Source organism: Leptinotarsa decemlineata, unplaced genomic scaffold (assembly GCF_025532065.1).
Source record: "Leptinotarsa decemlineata unplaced genomic scaffold, Ldec_3_MD MMD2_tig00000251_RagTag_RagTag, whole genome shotgun sequence".
Classification (NCBI taxonomy): domain Eukaryota; kingdom Metazoa; phylum Arthropoda; class Insecta; order Coleoptera; family Chrysomelidae; genus Leptinotarsa; species Leptinotarsa decemlineata.
Genome location: NW_027412547.1, coordinates 5,117,438 through 5,138,555, shown reverse-complemented (window position 1 = coordinate 5,138,555; position 21,118 = coordinate 5,117,438). Strand labels below are relative to the sequence as shown.

At 37.4% G+C, this 21,118-nt stretch overlaps 1 protein-coding gene across 2 annotated transcripts in view; it reads left to right on the top strand.

Annotated features, from left to right (window-relative positions):
- The window catches only part of LOC111512517 (uncharacterized), a 31,898-nt gene extending 20,610 nt beyond the window's left edge, over positions 1 to 11,288 (top strand). For both annotated transcript variants that reach the window (XM_074173556.1, XM_074173555.1), the window contains 2 exons: positions 7,303 to 7,513; positions 10,950 to 11,288. In XM_074173556.1, coding sequence (XP_074029657.1) covers positions 7,303 to 7,513; positions 10,950 to 11,179 — 441 coding nt within the window. In that variant the 3' untranslated portion in view covers positions 11,180 to 11,288. The remainder of the gene's footprint in view (positions 1 to 7,302; positions 7,514 to 10,949) is intronic.
- Positions 11,289 to 21,118: the final 9,830 nt, after the last annotated feature.

Below are 21,118 nucleotides of genomic sequence, written 5' to 3'. Positions count from 1 at the left end.
AGCACAGATCAGAGCGATCTGCGTTACCGTCGTTACCGAGATATTATACCGACCACGATTACCCCTTGACTGTCATTACCCCACTCTCCCCTACACGAAAGAAAAAAAATCTTTCGAAACAAATACTTCTATATGAACACTGAATTATACAGAAGATACTTTTCTCTACTCAGTTTGTATTTCAAACATTTGTTGAGGAATAAGAATCAGATATCATTCACATGAGTTCTACTTTGAATGAATGGTAATAAATTGTACTCACATGGAACACTGTCACCCTCACCAGTGAGGGTGACAGATGGAGTATCAGATGGAGTAGTAGAAAGCCAAAAACTTCCTTTCCCAAAAATTAATCACTCCTAAAAATATAACCCTTTCAATTCTAATATTGGGATATGAATGGATGGTTTGACTTACAACTCTGTTGAAGTTGTTTCATATGATGGTTATGTTAAATATTGGGCACATAGTGTTGGATGAACAATTAGTACAATACATGTACATAAAATTGGTAAAGGACTTCTAAGTTTTAAATAAATACGTTACCGTTTATAATTATTTAAAGAGGGCCTTATCCACACGTGGAAATTCACAGGTCGTCTCTATGGGTTGAGAGTGACAGACAGTTGACAAGACATATGCCTGTGGCAATAATGACAATAGTTGTCAACTTTAATATGTGTGTTCGTAATTGCATGAGAGGTTTGTAATGTATGAGAACTGACAGCTTACATGCAGACATGTAACTGGGAGTCTTCATCACCATTAGAATTCAAAGAGTTTTAAAGACTGTTATCCTATTAAAGAAATTGTGATGAATTGTGTGAGTCCTTCCACCTGTGGGTAGAATTCATACAACAAGGTTGGGATCAATTTATAGTTATTGAATTGAATTTAATGAGTACATTATTTTTTTGAACCAAGATATAATAGATTCATTGAAAAAGTGTTGTAGGTATTCTTGTCCAGCGTAGCATCCCTGATGATGGAATGAATTTATTGAATTTCCAAAAGCTTCCACTATTTACTAGTTCCATTACTATCAAGTCATCAACGACTACCCTATTGTGAAAACGTCAAATTTCAGTTCCTACATGAATCACTTTTTTCTATCTGTTTTAATCTTGTCGCCTACTTGTACGGCGCAGCACAGCACGGCGCTATCCGTCGCCTGATGACGACAGGTAGTAGCATCGCCCACTTGTCCAGCTACAACTAGTATACTGAATGTGCTGTTTGTTCGATTTCAAGGGGAATTCAATCGACAATGAGCGGTGACAGACACATGTCTATCACTAGCAGTAGAAGAAAATTGTTACAAAAAAATGATTTGGGTTCATCCCATTATTCTTAATTATTAAAGAGGGCAAATCTGGGAGAATTTCATCATCTTTTCAACGACCTGAAAGAAGACGAGGAGACATTTTTCCAGTATTTCAGAAAGACTCCAGGTACATTTTCAGAAACTCCGATATCCTAGAGCCTGCCTTAATAAGCAACTCAATTTTTCCTCGTCCATTTTCATAGATACCATCTGACACTGTGCTATCAATTGATGGAATAGCAAAACAGAGAAACAGAAACTCACCAGGCAGGTTTGGACAAGTTGATGCTGGCAAGCGCTGGCCGGCGACGCGCTCACTTGGCCAGTCCGTCACAGGACGTATCGTTATTTGCCGGACAGGATCAGGGAGCTGGTATTCTTTCCGGCGACAGACGCTCTTGGTTGAGCCGTACTGGATGTTTATCAATACTTCTGGACTGTTTGTGTTAAGCTTGTCGCTCCGGCACAGCACAGCACGGCGCTGTCTGTCGCCTGATGGCGACGGGTAGTAGCATCGCCCACTTGTCCAACTACAACTAGCATACTGAAGGTGCTGTTTGTTCGATTTCAAGGGAAATTCAGTCGACAACGAGCGGTGACAGACACATGTCTATCACTAGCAGTTCTGACGAAGAAGTCGTCATTATAGTAGCCGCATTATTGAATGTAAAAGAAAATTTGTTACAGAAAAAGAAGGATTTGGGTTCTTCCCATTATTCAAAAGAGGGCAAATCTGGGAAAATTTTATCATCTTTTCAACGACCTGAAAGAAGACGAGGAGAAAATTTTCCAGTATTCCAGAAAGACTCCAGGCAAATTTTCAGAACTTTCGTATATTCTAGAGCCTGCCATAATGAGCTACTCAATTTTTCCTCGTCCATTTTCATAGATACCATCTGACACTGTGGTGCCAACTGATGAAATAGCAAAACAGAGAAATATAAACTTACCAGGTACGTTTGGACAAGTTCATGCTGGCAAGCGGTGGCCGGCGACGCGCTCACTTGGCCAGTCCGTCACAACACGTACCGTTATTTGCCGGACAGGATCAGAGAGCTGGATTTCTTTCCGGCGGCGGACGCTCTTGGCTGAGCCGTGCCGGGCTAGTGGACGGTTGCCCATTCATTTTCAATGTTCCAATCCTATCCGTATTTTGACGGTACGGGCCGTGCTGTGCTGTGCCGGACAAGTGGGCGAAAAGCTTCAGGTAAGAAATTGTGTGTTGTTTACATTGTATTGCCTTTTTTATAGTCTACAACTATTATTAACATTTATACTTTTATTATTTATGTATGTTTATCAATACTATTGGACTGTTTGTGTTATTGTGTTGTTTATATTATTTTGACTGACTTTTATAATACGGTTGAATGTAGTTATTTACGTCTATATGATTTTCATATTCACTTTTGGAACTGACATTTTCTTTGTTATTGTGTAACGGTCTAAATTTACTTGTAAATATTGTAGATATTGTTCGTTTATTTACTATGGAATCGACAGAATTGTCATTTATTGATGACGAACTTTTCGTCACAGCTAGGGACACATCTGGTTTGTCAGTGTGCCCGACCTACATTTTCAAAGAAGTTGTTACGTTTCAATTTAGCACTAGATCAAACTGCTCTTATGTGACCTTTCAAAACCACTACCTTACCTTTTAAGATCTTTATTCAGAGGATATTAACAATGTAATTCAGTTACAAGTTCATTTTATTCATTTAACATCATAGTAATGGGAATCTTCCGTTCCATAGAAAACCATACCTGAAATGTATAAGAATAAATGTATGCTCCCTGACTAACTGCTTTGACCAGTACTTACGCGTTCTCCTATTGCCAATCGACATTGGAGATCCGAAATTCCTCGCTAGGTTGAAATAGTTGTTATTGTTTGTTTCTCAGTTTTCTTCACCTATCATTTTTTTCAGCCGTTGTCTGCCTTATTCCCTATACCTTTCCGAGAATATTTCTTGCATAGATTGTTATTCATCACTTCCAGAAGGTTTACTGACATATTAGAGCCATATCGCCTGAAAAACAATATTAGTTACCTCTGGGTTTCTGAATACTGTTTGATATTTTCGGTAAATATTCTGCATAATATGAATGCTCTAATATTTGTACTGAAAGGGAAGGTTATGGCGACTTACCTTATATGTTTCTATTCCATCGCATGAATAAGGATTGGTAAATAGTTGAAAATAGGTTGGAACAATATATTTTGTAAATATTCGTAAACAAGGTTAAGAGACAGCTGTTGGTTGACATCTGCCGAACTTTCGTAGTGTCGTTCCGTCGACTTACACCGAACTAGTTCTACAGTTGTTCACGGGTGAGGGATTGATCGGTTACTCAAGTTGTCAAGGGTTGTTTTAGGGTTGCATTGCTTTGAGAAGGAGTTTTGATGGGTCATGGACTTGTTGATGATGTATCAAGTGGCTGTGGAGGAATTGTTAGATTTATGATGTTGTGCACAGCGCCCCCTTGGTGCTTGTAGTGTAGATTGGATGCACTGTGGCAACAACTGGTTAGCTGTCAGATGTGGCATTCTCTTAGTATTTGGAAGTTAGCCTTCGGTGAGCTTGGTTCGGAGTTCAAAGGGTATCATCAGACTGATTGTAGGATATATTTGGTTGTATTTGTGCCATCCTTCACGGGGATTATTTCTACAAGTCAGGATTGTATAGTGGAAGACTGATTGGTCATTTTGGTGTGGATATTTGCAGTCGGAAACTTAAGCTCTTTTGAGGATTTGTGGTGGATACCGAACTCGTGCCAGGTGGAAGGATTTCCGAAATTAGGTATGTCTGAATCACTGTCGCATCTCTCATGTGATCTTAGCTATGATATCACTTCTTCAATTCTACAACCTTCGTTTCTCGTCTCTAGATTCATAAGAAACAGAAGGCCCTCAGTCACTCATCAAGTCCCAGCAGGACTTCCGTGCAGAACACCGCACACGAAGAATCGTATAGAAAACCCCTTGGCCAGGGTAAGAATTTTACCATTAAATGTGTTTTAAATGATTTTAGTAATTTCTGGTTCCATCGTTATATCTCAACTGAATATTAGTATTGAAGAGAGGTTTCAACACTCATTCAATTTTCTTGATTTTTACGGATCATATGGTTATACAGGGCACCCAAAAATATACTCTTGTTATCTTGCTACTTTGCTTGATGAAAATATACCAGGGGTATTGATTAGTCAAATAGTCCTATTGAATGGGGGTTGAATCTCACCTTGTTTCATCTGATTCTGATTGAGAACTTTCTTCCGTAGGGTTTTTCTTCCTGCTTTTTTTCTTCCTGCTTTTTTTTGTCTTCGTTAAGGGTTCCTGTTTTCCTTTATTTTCTTTCTGGATCTTATTTGGTGATCCATTACTGGTCCAGCTTGTCGTGCCCTACAGGGTGATCTATCTTGGTGGTGCTACAGGGTGATCCATCTCAGCAGTACTACAGGGTGATCCACTTCCGTCGAACTACGGGGTAGCCTAACACCATATACCGGGTGGCCCAAAAGGAGCACGCAAGTTATAATTGATTTAATTGAATATTTGTGATATACTGAGATATTTGAATAATTGTTGCCCTTATGTTTATTGATACCTGTTGATATAGTGTTTGTTTATCGTTTATTGATTAAGAGTTTGTTATTGATACCTGATTGACATAGATATTTGTGAAACGGAGATTGAGGTATATTCTTCCTTTCACGATTGCTGATTGACACCGATGCGCCTACGCTTGAGCTCACGCGACGCAAACGAGTTTGTCTTACCATCCGATACTAGTATTTACGATTTCACCTACTCAATTTTCGTGGTAGTTTTACTCGACGTATTGTAGTTTTTTTTTTTTTTTGAGCGTCGTTACTACCGTAATTTATGGCTGATTGAATTCGTGGTTAGATACACCGCGCTCTTGTATGGACATTTGAACATCGCGTAGTAGTGTGAATATTGCATTGTTGTCTTAGAAGCGTTGTTGGTTAATCCATGTAAGTTAGGATTACTGAATAAATCATATTGGGGATTTTTATCTTTTATTTCCAATATTAATTGGTAAGTTATTGATATTGTGAGTTACTTAGGGTATCTGGAGGATTAAATTTACCTGGCGCCCATTAAGATCTATTTGAAATTTGCTAAGTTGTTTAACCCACTCCCGTCTCCACTGTTTAGCTTAGCCGCGGATACCCATCTGTCTTATTTGTTACCGACAGATGATTTAGTCCCCTCTTGTGGTTTGTGAGGTGACAATTGTGCATTGTTTCTTTTTCAACTGTAATTTTCAACCAAAGAAATGAATATCATTATTATTATTTCTTGTTTTTGCTTATCATATGTTGTTTGATTGATGATCTATTCATTTTGTAGGAATTCATATTGAATGAACTTGAAAATGGTTTTAATTTTTGTGATACTTCATCGAATGCTTTTTATAGGCCCTTGAAGGCTATGCATATTTTCTCCAGTTGTTGTTGGTATATCTATCAGTTGTAAATACCTTTGGCCTAATGACGAGTTCTAGAATATTCTAAATGTTTCTCCACTTCAAACCAGCTCTTAAGACTTGAAAAAATTACTAAAATTGATTCATGTCTCCAGAAACAGGTACTAAACAAAATTTGAAAAATGTAAATGTTTATGTAAATAATCGATGCAATAGAAAACGAAGTGAATATTCACACCTCCATTTGTATAAGAAAGCTGTGAAAAATGAATTATTAAAAAGAGCATTTTTTTACATGATATAAGTGATATCAAAACTTGAATCATATCTCATTATTCATTATTCAAATTTGTGAAAGCAATTTCAGTATAAGTGATAAATGAAACTTCAATCATATCCCATTGCAATTTCAGTTTCAATTTTTGATGGAAAACCTTTCATTATAATTATTTATTCGTATCACAATTTCATAAAGAAATTGTCTATGGTCCGCTGAAAATTTTCAAAATTCAACTTTGCACGCCTCATATACATAATAATTCCAAACAATATTGATGATGCATAACTCTAAGATTGTAGATACTTTCGTTGGCCAATTGAAATCCACGATGAAATGCACACACTGTGGATACTCTTCAGTAACATTTGATCCTTTCTGGGATTTGTCTCTCTCCATACCACAAAGAACCGACCAATTGAGTTTGTGGCAATGCTTAGATTATTTTACAAGAGAAGAAACTTTGGATGGAATTGATAAACCGACGTGTTCGAAATGCAAGTAAAGGAGAAAATGCATAAAGCCCCTATCAATCCACAAGTTTCCCTATATTTTAGTAATACATTTAAAAAGATTCTCTCCAACGGAAAGTAGAGGCAAATTGAATGATGTCATCGAATTTCCTCTAGAAGGATTGGATATGGACAATTTTGCAGGAGAAAATGTGGCTACTTGTTATAATCTATATGCACTTTTAAATCACAGTGGGACTACTAACAGAGGACATTATACAGCATACTGCAGACACCCGTATACTAGCGCGTGGCACAAATACAACGATTCACACGTGTCACCAATTTCACCAAAGTCGCTTGTGAGTGGAGAAGCATACGTCCTCTTTTATGTAAAGGATGGAATAAAATCGGGCCCTTAAGATAACCGAGGGAAAGTTTAACTTTTAGTTTCTTCAATTTTGTAATTTTTTTTTCAACTTCTCATTTTTGTAAATAAAATTTATAATATATTGAAACAATATTTGAAAAATGTAATTTTTTCATTCGTATGAGGAAGCTGTGAAAAATTAATTATTGAAACACTTCAGCATTTTTTTACATGATATAAGTGATAATGAAACTTGAATCATATCTCATTGCAACTTCAGTTTGAATTTTTGATGGAAAGCCTTCCATTATATTTATTTATTTATGTCACAATTTCATAAAAAAACTGTGTATGGTACGCTGAAAATTTTCAAAATTTCACTTCGCAGTCTCTTGATTTATTTTTATTTTATTTTATTCTAGACTCCTATTAATTACGAAGATAGTCCATCCAGAATTCGCATGAGCCAGATGTCATTCCGCCCTAGTTCTGCAGTGGGTGCTGCCGATCCGTATAGAGCTTTCTTACCAGAAGTTGAAGTTGTGAATTTTATAATAATCTCCACTTTTACCCAAACATTATCTGACTACTATGCAATTTACGGAATTGTGCCACAAAGGGATATATACAAAGGTGATTTTTTATCAGTTTTATCTGAAATTCCCATTCTGAACAGTACAGATGTACCATACCAACGATGTACGTGTTTCCTAATTCGAAAGCAAAGATGCAAAAAGCATCTCTTTGAAAAATATTATTGGACAATTAGGATTGAAATAATTAATGATGTTTCAAGTCGAGCAAGGAATTCTTCATAAAAATGGTTCCCTACATTTTTCATTCATCTATTTGCTCCAAAAATTACTCTGTCAATTCGTGATGTTTCAATAATATGTAACGCTCAGAATGGAATTGAAGTCAACCACTTTTTTCTCGACAATGTTTTTTGTAAATGGCCTACAATTCTATAAGGTGACTTTTTCGAAAATAAAAACTTTTTCACCTCCCAACCTTTAGAACTGTTTCGTGTATTATCAGTTCAAAAATATAATATTCAAGTTGTTCCTCAAGCACCTGAGTTGGAAATGGTTGATATTTTTCATTTATTGAACCTGTATGCAGAAAAGTAGTTTTATTAGATGCATTTCGTGCTAGTATACAGGCTGATTCACGGTGGATGGCACATTAGACGTTTCTGGTGAACCAGACAACGGATCACTTTGAAAATTTAATGGAGGGCATATTCGGACATTCTCTAGCCAACTAAAATATTTTCGACAATGCGGTGTTGCCGCTTCTATTAGAAAGCAGTAGCAACTTTGATTTTGCAAATAGAACACTCTATATATAATATTATTTTTGGAATCTCCAACAATTGCCCGACAACTTTTCTTGATATTTCCCTATACCTATCTGTTACCGTTTTCGAAATAAAAATTAATTTCAATTTTTTTCTTCGAAAATCATGACTTCTAAAAATGCCGATATCTTTTAGTTAAGAAGTACTATGATATCGAAATTTGGTTGGAGTTAGGTAATACTTGGACACTTCCCACACGTCAGCCTAATCTCCGTTACTTCAATACAAGGTGGTAAAAAAATACAGTTTTTTCGTTTGCTTGAAAAAGTTGCTGAAATTTGATTATTTTAAATGGAACACCCTGTATATTATTGAAAATTCGGAAACCTGCTGAAATTTGCTTTCTTTCTATGTATATCATACCTATACCTAACTAGTCAAGTTTCGGACTTATGAACATTTATTTGTGAAAATGTCCCTTCAGAATGGTATTTCCATTCGGTATTTGGTAAGCAGGCCATGATTACTAATTGACAGTAGCGTTGTGACATTCTCCTAATAATATCGACATTTTCGTCACTTCAGAAGTTGCAAATACCTTCAAAACGATGGAACAAAACTATTCAAACGAAGTTCTTATGAATTTGTTTATTATTTTTGGACATTGTGACAAAATTATCAGCAGAACCTGTAGAAAGTTCAATGAATGTATCCGAATCTACCGCCAATGAACCTCAAGAAATTTATACGAATTCATAACAATTTCAATATGTTTGGATAAACTTTAAAAAAGCACCAAGAAACTTGAAATTGGAAATATTGATATGAATAATTATAAAACAGTAAAACAATCATGTGGAATATTTCAAAATATGTTCGAATCGCTGGCCGTTCACTTCCAAGCACTTTAAAATGCGGGTGTTGACTGCTTTCGTTGTGGCAGATCTGATTTCATTGGGATCCAAATCTTCAAATGTTTGGGCAATCCTTTCTAACAATTCATCTCTCGAACGCACGGGTATTTTTTAAACTTTTTCTTTAAACATTCCCCACAAATAAAAATCTAATGGATTAAGATCGGGTGATCTCGCTGGCCAATTCCATGGTCCCAAGCGCCTCATCCACCGATCGTCAAATAGTCTATCCAGTTCTGCGCTCACTTCTCTTGTGCAATGTGCAGGAGCTCCGTCTAGTTGGTACCAACAGTTTCGATAATCTTCGAGTGGCAGATTATCCACGAAACTGTCTACAGTATTCTCCGAAATATTCAGGTAGCTTCTGGATGTTAATGACTCCTCGTATATCACGTACCTCAATTTGTTGTCCATCAACATGCAGAAGACATTAAAACTAAATTTTTCTTGAAATCCGGCTTCTTTTGTGACGTGAGGATTTTCACTGGACCAATAATGACGATTTTTTTCTATTGAAACTCCCTTCTCTCGAAAATTTCGATTCATCAGTCCAAATAATTTTATTTAAAAAAGTGGATCTTCTTGAATGCGTGTCAACAACATTTCACAAAATTCTACTCTCTGTTGAGGATCTTGAGGCTTCATTGATTGAATTTTGGTGAATTTATAATCATGCATTTTGTCTTCGCAAGATTCTTTGAACCGATGAATATTTTATACCCAATTCTTCTTCAGCACTTCTTATCGATGACTCGGGAAATGCATGAAAATATGCTAAGACATTAATCTGGTTGTCTTCGAAAGTTACGGGTCGAGGCAAGTTTCTTGGTGCTTTTAAAGTTGATCCAAATGCATTGGCGGTAGATTCGGATACATTTCATTGAACTTTCTACATGTTCTGCTGATAATTTTGTCACACTGTCCAAAAATAATAAACAAATTCATAAGAACTTCGTTTGAATAGTTTTGTTCCATCGTTTTGAAGGTATTTGCAACTTCTGAAGTGACGAAAATGTCGATATTATTAGGAGAATGTCACAACGCTACTGTCAAATAGTAATCATGGCCTGCTTACCAAATACCGAATGGAAATACCATTCTGAAGGGACATTTTCACAAATAAATGTTCATAAGTCCGAAACTTGACTAGTTAGGTATAGGTATGATATACATAGAAAGAAAGCAAATTTCAGCAGGTTTCCGAATTTTCAATAATATACAGGGTGTTCCATTTAAAATAATCAAATTTCAGCAACTTTTTCAAGCAAACGAAAAAACTGTATTTTTTTACCACCTTGTATTGAAGTAACGGAGATTAGGCTGGCGTGTGGGAAGTGTCCAAGTATTACCTAACTCCAAACCAAATTTCGATATCATAGTACTTCTTAACTAAAAGATATCGGCATTTTTAGAAGTCATGATTTTCGAAGAAAAAAATTGAAATCAATCTTTATTTCGAAAACGGTAACAGATAGGTATAGGGAAATATCAAGAAAAGTTGTCGGGCAATTGTTGGAGATTCCAAAAATAATATTATATACAGAGTGTTCCATTTGAAAAATCAAAGTTGCTACTGCTTTCTAATAGAAGCGGCAACACCGCATTGTCGAAAATATTTTAGTTGGCTAGAGAATGTCCGAATATGCCCTCCATTAAATTTTCAAAGTGATCCGTTGTCTGGTTCACCAGAAACGTCTAATGTGCCATCCACCGTGAATCAGCCTGTAGTTACAACCCCAAAAAAAATAAGTTTTTTGGCATATTGAAGAATACAAAAATATCCTCATCATATCTATTTTTGTTAGGTTTTTTCAATAATAATCGAATGTATGATTATCTGACAATTTTTTTTCAGACAAAGTTTGGCCTGTCCCAAGTGACTTCGTTCCATATGATGTTTTCACCAGGCCTTATGAAACTATTACTGAATTACCCAAATCTGTAGCTAAAACTGAAGTAATTAAAGATAAAGGTCTGTCAGGTAATAAGGGAGAGCAGAAAGAAGATGTCCCAAAAACAAGTGGAGATGTTGAAAATAATGAAGCTGGAGAAGCAGACAAAAATGAAATTGTATCTGATAGATGATAATAGCCGAAATAATTCATCGGAAACTGAGAATAATGAAAATTGACAATTATTGAATTGAATTTATTGAATAAACTTTTGGCAAAAACAACAGCCTGTCACAAAATGACTTTTTTGAGTATTTAAATTATTTAACTAAGAAATTTATCGACAAAAAAATTATCAATCCATGAAGTGGAAGCTATTGAAAACTAGGAATAAATGTAAGCAATACTTCCATTAATATTTCTGGTACACAAGTACATTTCTTGGTTATTCACATTTTGTCTTCAATCGAGAACCACCTACCTGGTACTAGCGATGCCCACAGGTGGCTCTCAAATTGAAATCAATATGGGACTGATCAGAATAGTACTTATCTATTTATATTTTGATTTTCATGAAATCATTTTTCAGCAGCTTGACTGGATTGATCTTTCTCGATTTTATATCATTTCTAGGAACATGTGGATTCGATTTCACATGTCTGCATAAAAAACTTTTAAAAGAATTGTTTTGATTTTCTTAACTGATCTTTATGTAGTTTTTTGCGCTGATTTCAAAAATGACATTTGTTTTTATCTATCGCATAAGGTTTGCCTACAAAATAAGGATGAAATAATTGAAATAGAACAAAAAAAACGAGGGATTGTGGATTTATTTTTATAATTTCAACATGAAGTAAAAGCAGAAAATCAATGCTACATTGCTAAACAAAGCATAATAGTGATACACAAGTGTGTATGTATGTGCAAAGTGATTATAAGTCTTTGTAAAAACGTTTTCTTTTTCCATCAAAGCTTCATTTAGCACTTTTTCAGCTGTGTTCTTGTTGATTTTCCTTTTTCAACATCCAACAGTAGTCTGCCAACATGTTAACATTCCACCGACCTTGGTATCTGCGTTCCATTTCTTTTATGTCTTGATGGAACCGTTCTCCTTGTTCCTCACTTACAGCCCGTAGATTTCAACAAATATGTTGCAGCCTAACATTTTGTATCAATTCAGCAACCAAAGTTTTGTAGTTTGGGTCTTTTTGTTTCAAAGAAAGCCTGTCATAACAAGTTTATATGTATCCCAGGCATTTTTTTCTTTTATTTCCATTTTAGTGACAAAGTTTTCATCTTTCAATAGTTTTCTTATGTCAGGCCCAACGAAGACTCCTTCTTTTAGTTCAGCATCAGATAGACCAGGAAACTTTTCAGAAAGATACTTGATACAATCTCCTTCTTTGTTTAATGCTTTCGCAAACAGTTTATCAGCCCCAATTTGATATGGAGTGGTGGAAATAAGATTTGTTTAGAATCCACTAAACTTTGGTTTTCAACATTTTTAACTACAGAAATAAGACCCTTTCTTATTGGCCAGACCTGCCTGACATAGTTGTTGTTTCCTGTCACGGATATCCCATTCACATAGGAAACATGGAAACTTAGTGTAACCACTTTGTTGACCTAGAAACATTGAATTTACTTTCAAGTCTCCACAAATGGTCTTCTTATGATCAGAGTAGCTGAGCTTATTAAGAACAAATTCAAGATTTTCGTAGCATTCTTTCAAATGGACTGAGTGTCCAACAGGCACAGAAGTATACTGATTCCCATTGTGAAGAAGTACAACTTTCAAACTTCTTTTTGATGAATTGATGAAAAGTCTTCATTTCTCTGGTTCACACGTTATGTTGAACATTTCTATTACGCCGGGTACATTGTTGCAGAAAACTAGGTCATCCTCTTGTGTAAAAAAGGGACAAAGTCCCTTTCTCTAAATCGGTACCATGAAAATAAAACACCGAAGGCTAACATATGTCTTTCTTTTAGTCTAGACATAATTCAGACTCAATTTACCGCTTATATATGCTATATAATACAGAAATATCGAACCCGACCCGCTACTCAAAATTTGTCCAGGTTTTCACTGCTGATAATATAATCATCACAAGGAAAAACTTCATCTTTTGTGAAGAAGGCATTTTGTCGAACTACTAGGGGCACACGAAGTCACAAGATCAACTGTTTCGACGTGGAAGACCAACGTTTCTGTCAAAGAAGCACTTCAAATCATACAGAGAAAGCTATCCGAAGTCCGGGACCTGAAAGATAGAACAAGCTCACTTATAGAAGTAATCATGGAATTACTAGGATGCTGTGTACGAAACTGCTATTTCCAACTGAAGGACGAATTTACGCAAGATTTAGAATTGGCAATGGGATCAACACTTTCACCAGTTATAGCCAACATATACATATATGAAGTGGTTTGAAACTCTGGCCATTGAAGAAGCTTACAATAATCTCAGAGTCTGGTTGAGATACGTTGACACCTTCATGATATGGAACAATGGGAATACAGAACTAGATACCCCCATCAAGCACATCAACAGCGTAAGACCTTCAATCATATTCACAATGGAGAAAGAAGTCCATATTGAATTGTCATTCTTAGGCGTATTAGTGAAGAGGAACGATACTAAACATCTGTTAACCGAAAACTTACCCAACGAATTCAACCACCATCAATCTACTGAAAGGGGAATCATCAACACCGTGTTTTTAGGCTCCTTAATACGAAGGAAGTTCTCAAGAAGGAACTAGGCATTATCAAAAATGATCTTCAACGGAATGGTTACTCCAAGGTGATGGTGAAACAGAGTTTGGCTAAAAAAACAGCAAGATCCTTGCAACCAGTACTTGGACTTCCCTGCATCGAAGGATTGTCGGAAAAGATGAGATGACTCGGGTGCATGGTTTACCAACCGTGAGTTAATAGAAATTATTAGTATAAAAAGTACCAAAATCAATGACTTTCACCAACTACAAGATATGTGCATTTATGACAAATTCAATAAAATGAGTTGTGTGACTGCTGGTCAAAGAGGCAACAGAAATGTATACAAGCAGTTCAACTTCCTGAAGAAACAAAGACGGAATAGAGATGAATAAAATATGGCTACCTGTTCTCAATTATATCCGAAGGCTCATCGCCTTTGATGATGTCTACTGTAGTAGTAGACGAAACGTCAGCCATGAAAAACTGCAGACCACCGCCAAAAAACCCGCAAAATAGCTTTGACACAGTTAATGTCTGCAATTAGATCCTAAAAAAACCAATTTGACCAATATAGTGCTGTATATATTTTTTGAAAGACATTTTGTGTGGAGAACAACATTGCGGGTGCAACCTGTTAAATGATCAAATCGATTTACTTTACTCGCCGGTTTTAAAATTGGCATAGCCGCATTGTGAACTGTAAATTCAAGTATCTTCTCAATCAAGTCACGTACCTCTATTTCTATTAGTACCTACAGGCGTGGTATATAATGGCGAATGTGATGAATCATTGTTAGTTTATTATATATTATGTAAACCTTGGCAGACTAGGACTACGTTCGGCTGCTTCCGTAGCTTTACCAGCTTTTCTGTCATCAGTCAATAGTGTTTCCATCCTTCCTTCCATATTTATCGATATCAAAGACGTTTTTTATGCTGAAGGTGAATCACTTTGGCATGCTGCAACTAATATTGCTCCTCCTACAGATAAAAAGAAAATACAAAGTGCATGGGACTGACCTCTTCTGAACATTATAACTGATAAACTTCTGAAATCTACAAGTGTATACGATAAGACTCGTCTGAAAGCAGCAATGATCAAGGAATCGGGTGCTTGGCTGCATCTCTTGGAACACTATTAGACGATGAAACTTTCAGAATATCAGTAGGATGGATTCATCTATTCGTGTGCTTTATACTTGTGTTTGCGGTAGTATAGTTGATGAGAAAGGTACACATGGTTTGAGTTGCAGGAGAAGTGTAGGACGTTCACCAAGTGAACGACATATTGAAACGAGTTATGTTCCAGCGGATGTTTCTGCAATTCTGGAACCCTTAGGTACCAGTCGAGATGGTGGTAAACGACCAGATGGTATGTCTCTCATATCATGGAAATACGATAAACTTGTGGTATGGAACTTCACTTGCGTTGACACGGTCGCGGCTTCCCATCTAGCCGGAAGTTCGAAGTCTGCTGGAACTGTAGCATTGTGTGGCGAGAAATTAAAAATCTTGGTAACAACTATCTGTTCTATCAAGTAGCGGTTGAAACTTTTTGTGTTTATGGCCCGGAGTCTCTCTTATTCGTTCATGAACTCGGAAGGAGAATAGGCCAAGCAACGAAAGATCACCGTTCTACCTCTTTTTTGTTGAAAAGAATCAGTATTGCTGTTCAACGTGGCAATGCTGCTTCGGTCCTTGGAACTATCCACATGATTTTGATGAGATCAGGCATTGCCCTAATTTCAGTACGGAACTGAAATCTCTTCGAAACAAGGCGAGATATGTGAATATTCATCAGTCTCCTATCAAGGTTAATTCACAAGTGATTGATCCACCTTCTTCTTTTTCAGTACGGTCAGTAGACTCAGGTCATTCTTGCCCCCCCAAATTTGAGTTGCAGTCCTCGTAGTTCTGTGAAACATGTTCTTCCTTACGAATCAGTAGAGAGCTGTCCTGAAAATCTAGAGAAGAGAATTGGATTGGATGATTCAGGAAACACTTGCTACATGAAGAGCATTTTACAAGTGTTGTTCATGTCGAAGAATTTCAAGAACGAGGTTTAAATGATGAACGAGAACGGGAATGTTTCCTACTTATTCATCAATTCAGCTGTAGTTTCGTAAGAATGTATCATCTTTTTCTCCAATTGATTTCCTGGAGTCTTTGAAGTCCACTAGATACTCTTTAGGACAACAAGAGGATTGTTCCGAATTCTTGGGGTTCTTGTTGAATACTCTTCGTAAGCAAAACAATAGCAAAATCAATAGTCCTGACCACTCTGGATTGAATGATTCCGTACAGTCCATTTCTTCTTCTTGTATTTGTAAATCTTTTGTTGGAAAAATCCTCACTTGTTAACTCTGTAGTGAATGTTCAAGAGGTAGCGAAAACCTATGTGAATTTCTGGAACTTCATCTCGCTTTTCCTATTATGACTAATAACCAGTCCGTGCAAAGATAATTGTTAAATCATCTGAAAATGGTGATGATCGACTGTATTGCCAAACATGCGCCAAACTAACTGACTGTTATGAGGAAACAAGTATAGCTGAGGCACCAGTTAATGTAATATTAACACTGATGATCTCCAAACAAGACTCAACCTCTGACGGAAGTAGGAAACTTTTTGGAAGGTTCGTAATAGATGAATATTTCAATCTAGCAGACTACTATTATAATATTCATGCAGTCATTGTTCACTGTGGTTCTGGCGTTGAATTTGGTCATTATTACGCCTTGGTCAAAAAAGAAACGGACTGGTTTAAGTTTGACGATAGTCGTGTCACGAAGTGTTCTGGCGATGCATTGAATCTATTGGAGCCTCTGGAGACAGCCTACATTTTGTTTTATAAGAGAGAGGACATTGGTAGATCAAGATCTTCAGATGATGTGGTGCTGCAGGTTTTTCCGGGTTTTCCCGCAGCTGAAAAAGCAAATGCGCCACTGGAATCAATGAAGTCGCCCCGGAGCGCCACGGTTGTTTTTGTTTTTATCGTTGTTTCAATAAAAATTTATTTTTATGTAAGTTTGAAAATATCCGTATAGGACGAAACTGCAACAACGTTAGTCACAAATAAAAGTGGTAAAAAACATAGATAGTTTCATTTCTCTTTTCTTCACAACTCAATGTTTCTTTATGTTTTTCGGTTATATAACCTTCCGTAATCTGAAAAATAAACAGAGCTAAATCGGCCCTTGCCAAATATTCACCTATTCATTCCGACAAATGTCGGAACGAGCCCGTCATTTCAATGTTTCCAGTTGTAAAATTGTTCCACACACTCTATCAATTCATACCATCTGAATTAAAATAGATAATTCACGCGGTTTATCACACATCTTCACACATCATATGTCAATATTGAAGCTTCAATATAACGACTGACTTTAGCGACTTCATTGGGATAAGCCTTATTTATGGTATGTAATTATGTCATCAATAAAGGTGTGACTCAGTACGTTGAGTTAATATAGCGTGTGCGTATGTGTAGGTTTGTTACTATACTATACAAAGTGTTGATTGGGTTCTAGGGTCAATCTCTGGCAAATGAAACTTTAATCAATCTCGAGTGCTATTACGAATACATGAGTGTGTATTGGTACCTACTAGACTTGTAGAACAGAAACGAATACGTTATTTCAGAATTTAAGAGCTGGTGAATTTCATCCTCAATTCACTCGTAATTACAACTGTTTGGTATCAAGCTTCGAATGGTGGATAAACGCCTTGGAGTGAGCCTATCATGGAAGATTCTGCCAGAAGTCCATAAATCTTCTTGCAATCCAGGTATTCAATGTTTGTTTGGCAAAGCCTAAAGCGATGCCAATGACAGGTTCTGGTCTGATGAAGCTGCTTGCAGCACCCTTCTTTGCCTTCTTTGCAAGGGAGTCAGCAGCTTCATTATCTTCCAGGCCAGTATCGCCAGAAATCCATCCCAGACACAATCTGTTGAGTCTTTCTATCGAGGGGAGTCGTTTTTGGCAATTTGCTACCAATGTAGACGTTGCTCGGTAGGAACCAAGAGCTTCCAATGCCGCTTGACTGTCCGAGAATATTTTTATTGACTTGTGAGTGAGGTTGGATTTATCCAATCTCTCCGCACTCAATTCAATAGCGTAAATTTCCGCTTGAAATACAGTCATTAAAGTTCCTAGGCAGGTAGATATCTCTGTCCTGGGTCTGCGACTAAAAATATCTGCAACAGAACAGGAAGGTGTTTTTTATCCATCTGTGAACCAACAACTATCTGCTCTTAATATTTCCTTCTTCCGGAGGATCCAGTCCTTCCTACTTATGCAACTAATCCCAATTTATAGTACTAAAATTGCAAAAAAAATTATGCAATTTCAGTATCAAAAATTGGGATTACTTCCTCATTTTTGAATTGGCTGTTTCGAAAACAGTTTTCACGCTTGTGTTCGGGGTTTCATAATGATTTCGATAGTGAATTGTTCATTCTCGACCTGAATTTCACTTCATTCTCGTGATGAATTTCACTAGTTCGGACTTCCATTGTCTACTATATAAAATGATTGAAATCCCTGAAACAAGTAAAAAAGAATAATTAAAAAAGAATAGTTGAAAATAACAATTATATTAAGCAACAATAAACCTGAAATGAAATGATAGTGAAATAACCTACAAGTAAAAATATAATAATTGAATAAATAAAAATTAAATGAATGAAAAAAGAAAATAATAAAAAATAAAAAGTGTAGAGATTCCTAGTCACGTTAGTTCACGACGTTTCGATTGTTGGTATCTACAATCATCTTCGGGTGATGACTGGACTGATTCCTCCGATAGATGACTATTTTATAGGTCGTTGAAATACTTTCACTTTCTCTACTTTCCATTTTCCGCTTCACTGATTCCGTGAGAGATGACCGTTTTGGCGGGAGTTGGTCATTTTTCGTTTGATGATGGGTTTCCAAATGTTTCGTATATCTACGCTGGTCTGGCTGAATACGTTGTTGGACAACATGTATGCGGCTTCCTTAAATTTTCTCCTGAACCAATGTTCCTCTCTGTGCAAGATCTCAGCTTGGGACCACTCGATGTTGTGTTGATGGGTCCAAACATGGTCTGCTATTCCTGATTTGCTGGTTTCTCCTCGCTGTGTGTGCTTCTTGTGCTCGGCAATGCGAACATTCAATGGCCTCTTAGTTTCACCAATATAGGATTTTCCGCACTCACAGGGTATCCGGTAAATGCAATTCTTGGAATCGCAGTCCGCGTTTGGGGGCCTGGTTTTCGTGAGGCTGCTACGGATAGTGTTACCGGATCTGAAACAGGTTCTAATGTTGTACTTGGAACCAATTCTTCTTATCCTCTCCGATAATCCTCTGATGTAGGGAAGTGCAAGCACTGGTTGTGACGGCTTCTCTTCCTTGCGAGGCTCCTGCTGTCTTTTAGCCAAAGTCTTTTCTACCATCGCTTTGGAGTATCCATTCCGCTGAAGATCATTTTTGATGATGTCTAGTTCATGGACCAATCTTTGCCAAGATTGAAAGCACGTGCTTGAAGATCCGCCAAGACATGGAGAATACCCACAACAGAAAGTGGGGGAAGTTAGTGAGGAAACAATGCCCAAATACAGACCGAAAACAGGACAACTATGAAGCCACCAACGTCATCAACATGAGTTCCCGCCCGCTCACGGGAATAGAGGAATCCTTGTTGAGGAAAGGCCTGAATTTTGCCATTACGCCAACATCTGTGCCCACTTTGGAGATAATTACTGCAGTGGAATCCACCAGTTCCCTCATTGACCAGACCGAGGCAGAAGAGTTCAGATGGAAAATTAGAGAACAGTTGGATCGAGAACCAGTTCCAACATCTAACATCAGCAAGGAAGAACGTAGAGCTCTAAACGGCCTACGTAGAGACAACACCATTAAGATCCTACCTGCAGATAAAGGAAACGCTACTGTGGTAATGGATACCGTTCTCTATGAACAGAAGATCGAAGAGGTTCTGCAGAAGGGACGATACACAAAGATCGTACGGGACCCTACTGCATCAATCGAAAGGAAGTTGTACCAGATTTTGAAAAAACACCAAGTCTATTTTTCGGACAAGGAAAGATCATGGCTAACACCGCACCACAGTAAGCCCCCTCACTTGTATGGTCTACCCAAAATCTACAAGAAGGACGTTCCGCTTAGACCGATCATCAGCTCCAGAGATTCGGCTACTCAGAACTTGTCTAGATTTTTACTTCCCTTGATACAACCATCACATGGAAAAACATCGTCTTTTGTGAAGAATTCAAGACATTTTGTCGAACTACTAGGGTCAATTGAAGTCACACAGGAAGATCAACTAATTAGTTTCGACGTGGAAAGCCTTTACACCAACATTCCGATCGAAGAAGCACTCCAAATCATACAGAGAAAGCTATCCGAAGACGGGAACCTGAAAGAGAGAACGAATCTACCTATAAAAGTAATTATGGAATTACTAGGATGCTGTGTACGAAACTGTTATTTCCAACTGAAGGACGAATTCTTTACACAAGATGAGGGACTGCCAATGGGATCGACACTTTCACCAGTCATAGCCAACATATATATGGAGTGGTTTGAAACTCTGGCCATTGAAGAAGCCCACAAGAAACCTCGAGTCTGGTTGAGATATGTTGACGACACCTTCATAATATGGAACCATGGGAATACTGAACTAGACGCCTTTCTGGAACACATCAACAGCGTGAGACCTTCCATCACTTTCACAATGGAGAAGGAAATCCACAATAAATTGCCATTCTTAGACGTTTTGGTGAAGAGGACCGACACTAAGTGGGAAACATCTGTATACCGAAAACCCACTCATACGGGACAGTATCTGAACCACGAATCCAACCACCATCAATCGACAAAAAGAGGAATCATCAAGACTCTATTAGACCGTGCTTTTGGGCTCTGTAATACAAAGGAAGGTCTCGAGAAGGAACTAGACCTCATCAAAAATGATCTTCAGCGGAATGGATACTCCAAAGCGATGGTAGAAAATAATTTGGCTAAAAGACAGCAGGAGCCTCGCAAGGAAGAGAAGCCGTCACAACCAGTGCGTTCACTTCCCTACATCAGAGGATTATCGGAGAGGATAAGAAGAATTGGTTCCAAGTACAACATTAGAACCTGTTTCAGATCCGGTAACACTATCCGCAGCAGCCTCACGAAAACCAGGCCCCCAAACGCGGACTGCGATTCCAAGAATTGCATTTACCGGATACCCTGTGAGTGCGGAAACTCCTATATTGGTGAAACTAAGAGGCCATTGAATGTTCGCATTGCCGAGCACAAGAAGCACACACAGCGAGAAGAAACCAGCAAATCAGGAATAGCAGACCTTGTTTGGACCCATCAACACAACATCGAGCGGTCCCAAGCTGAGATCTTGCAC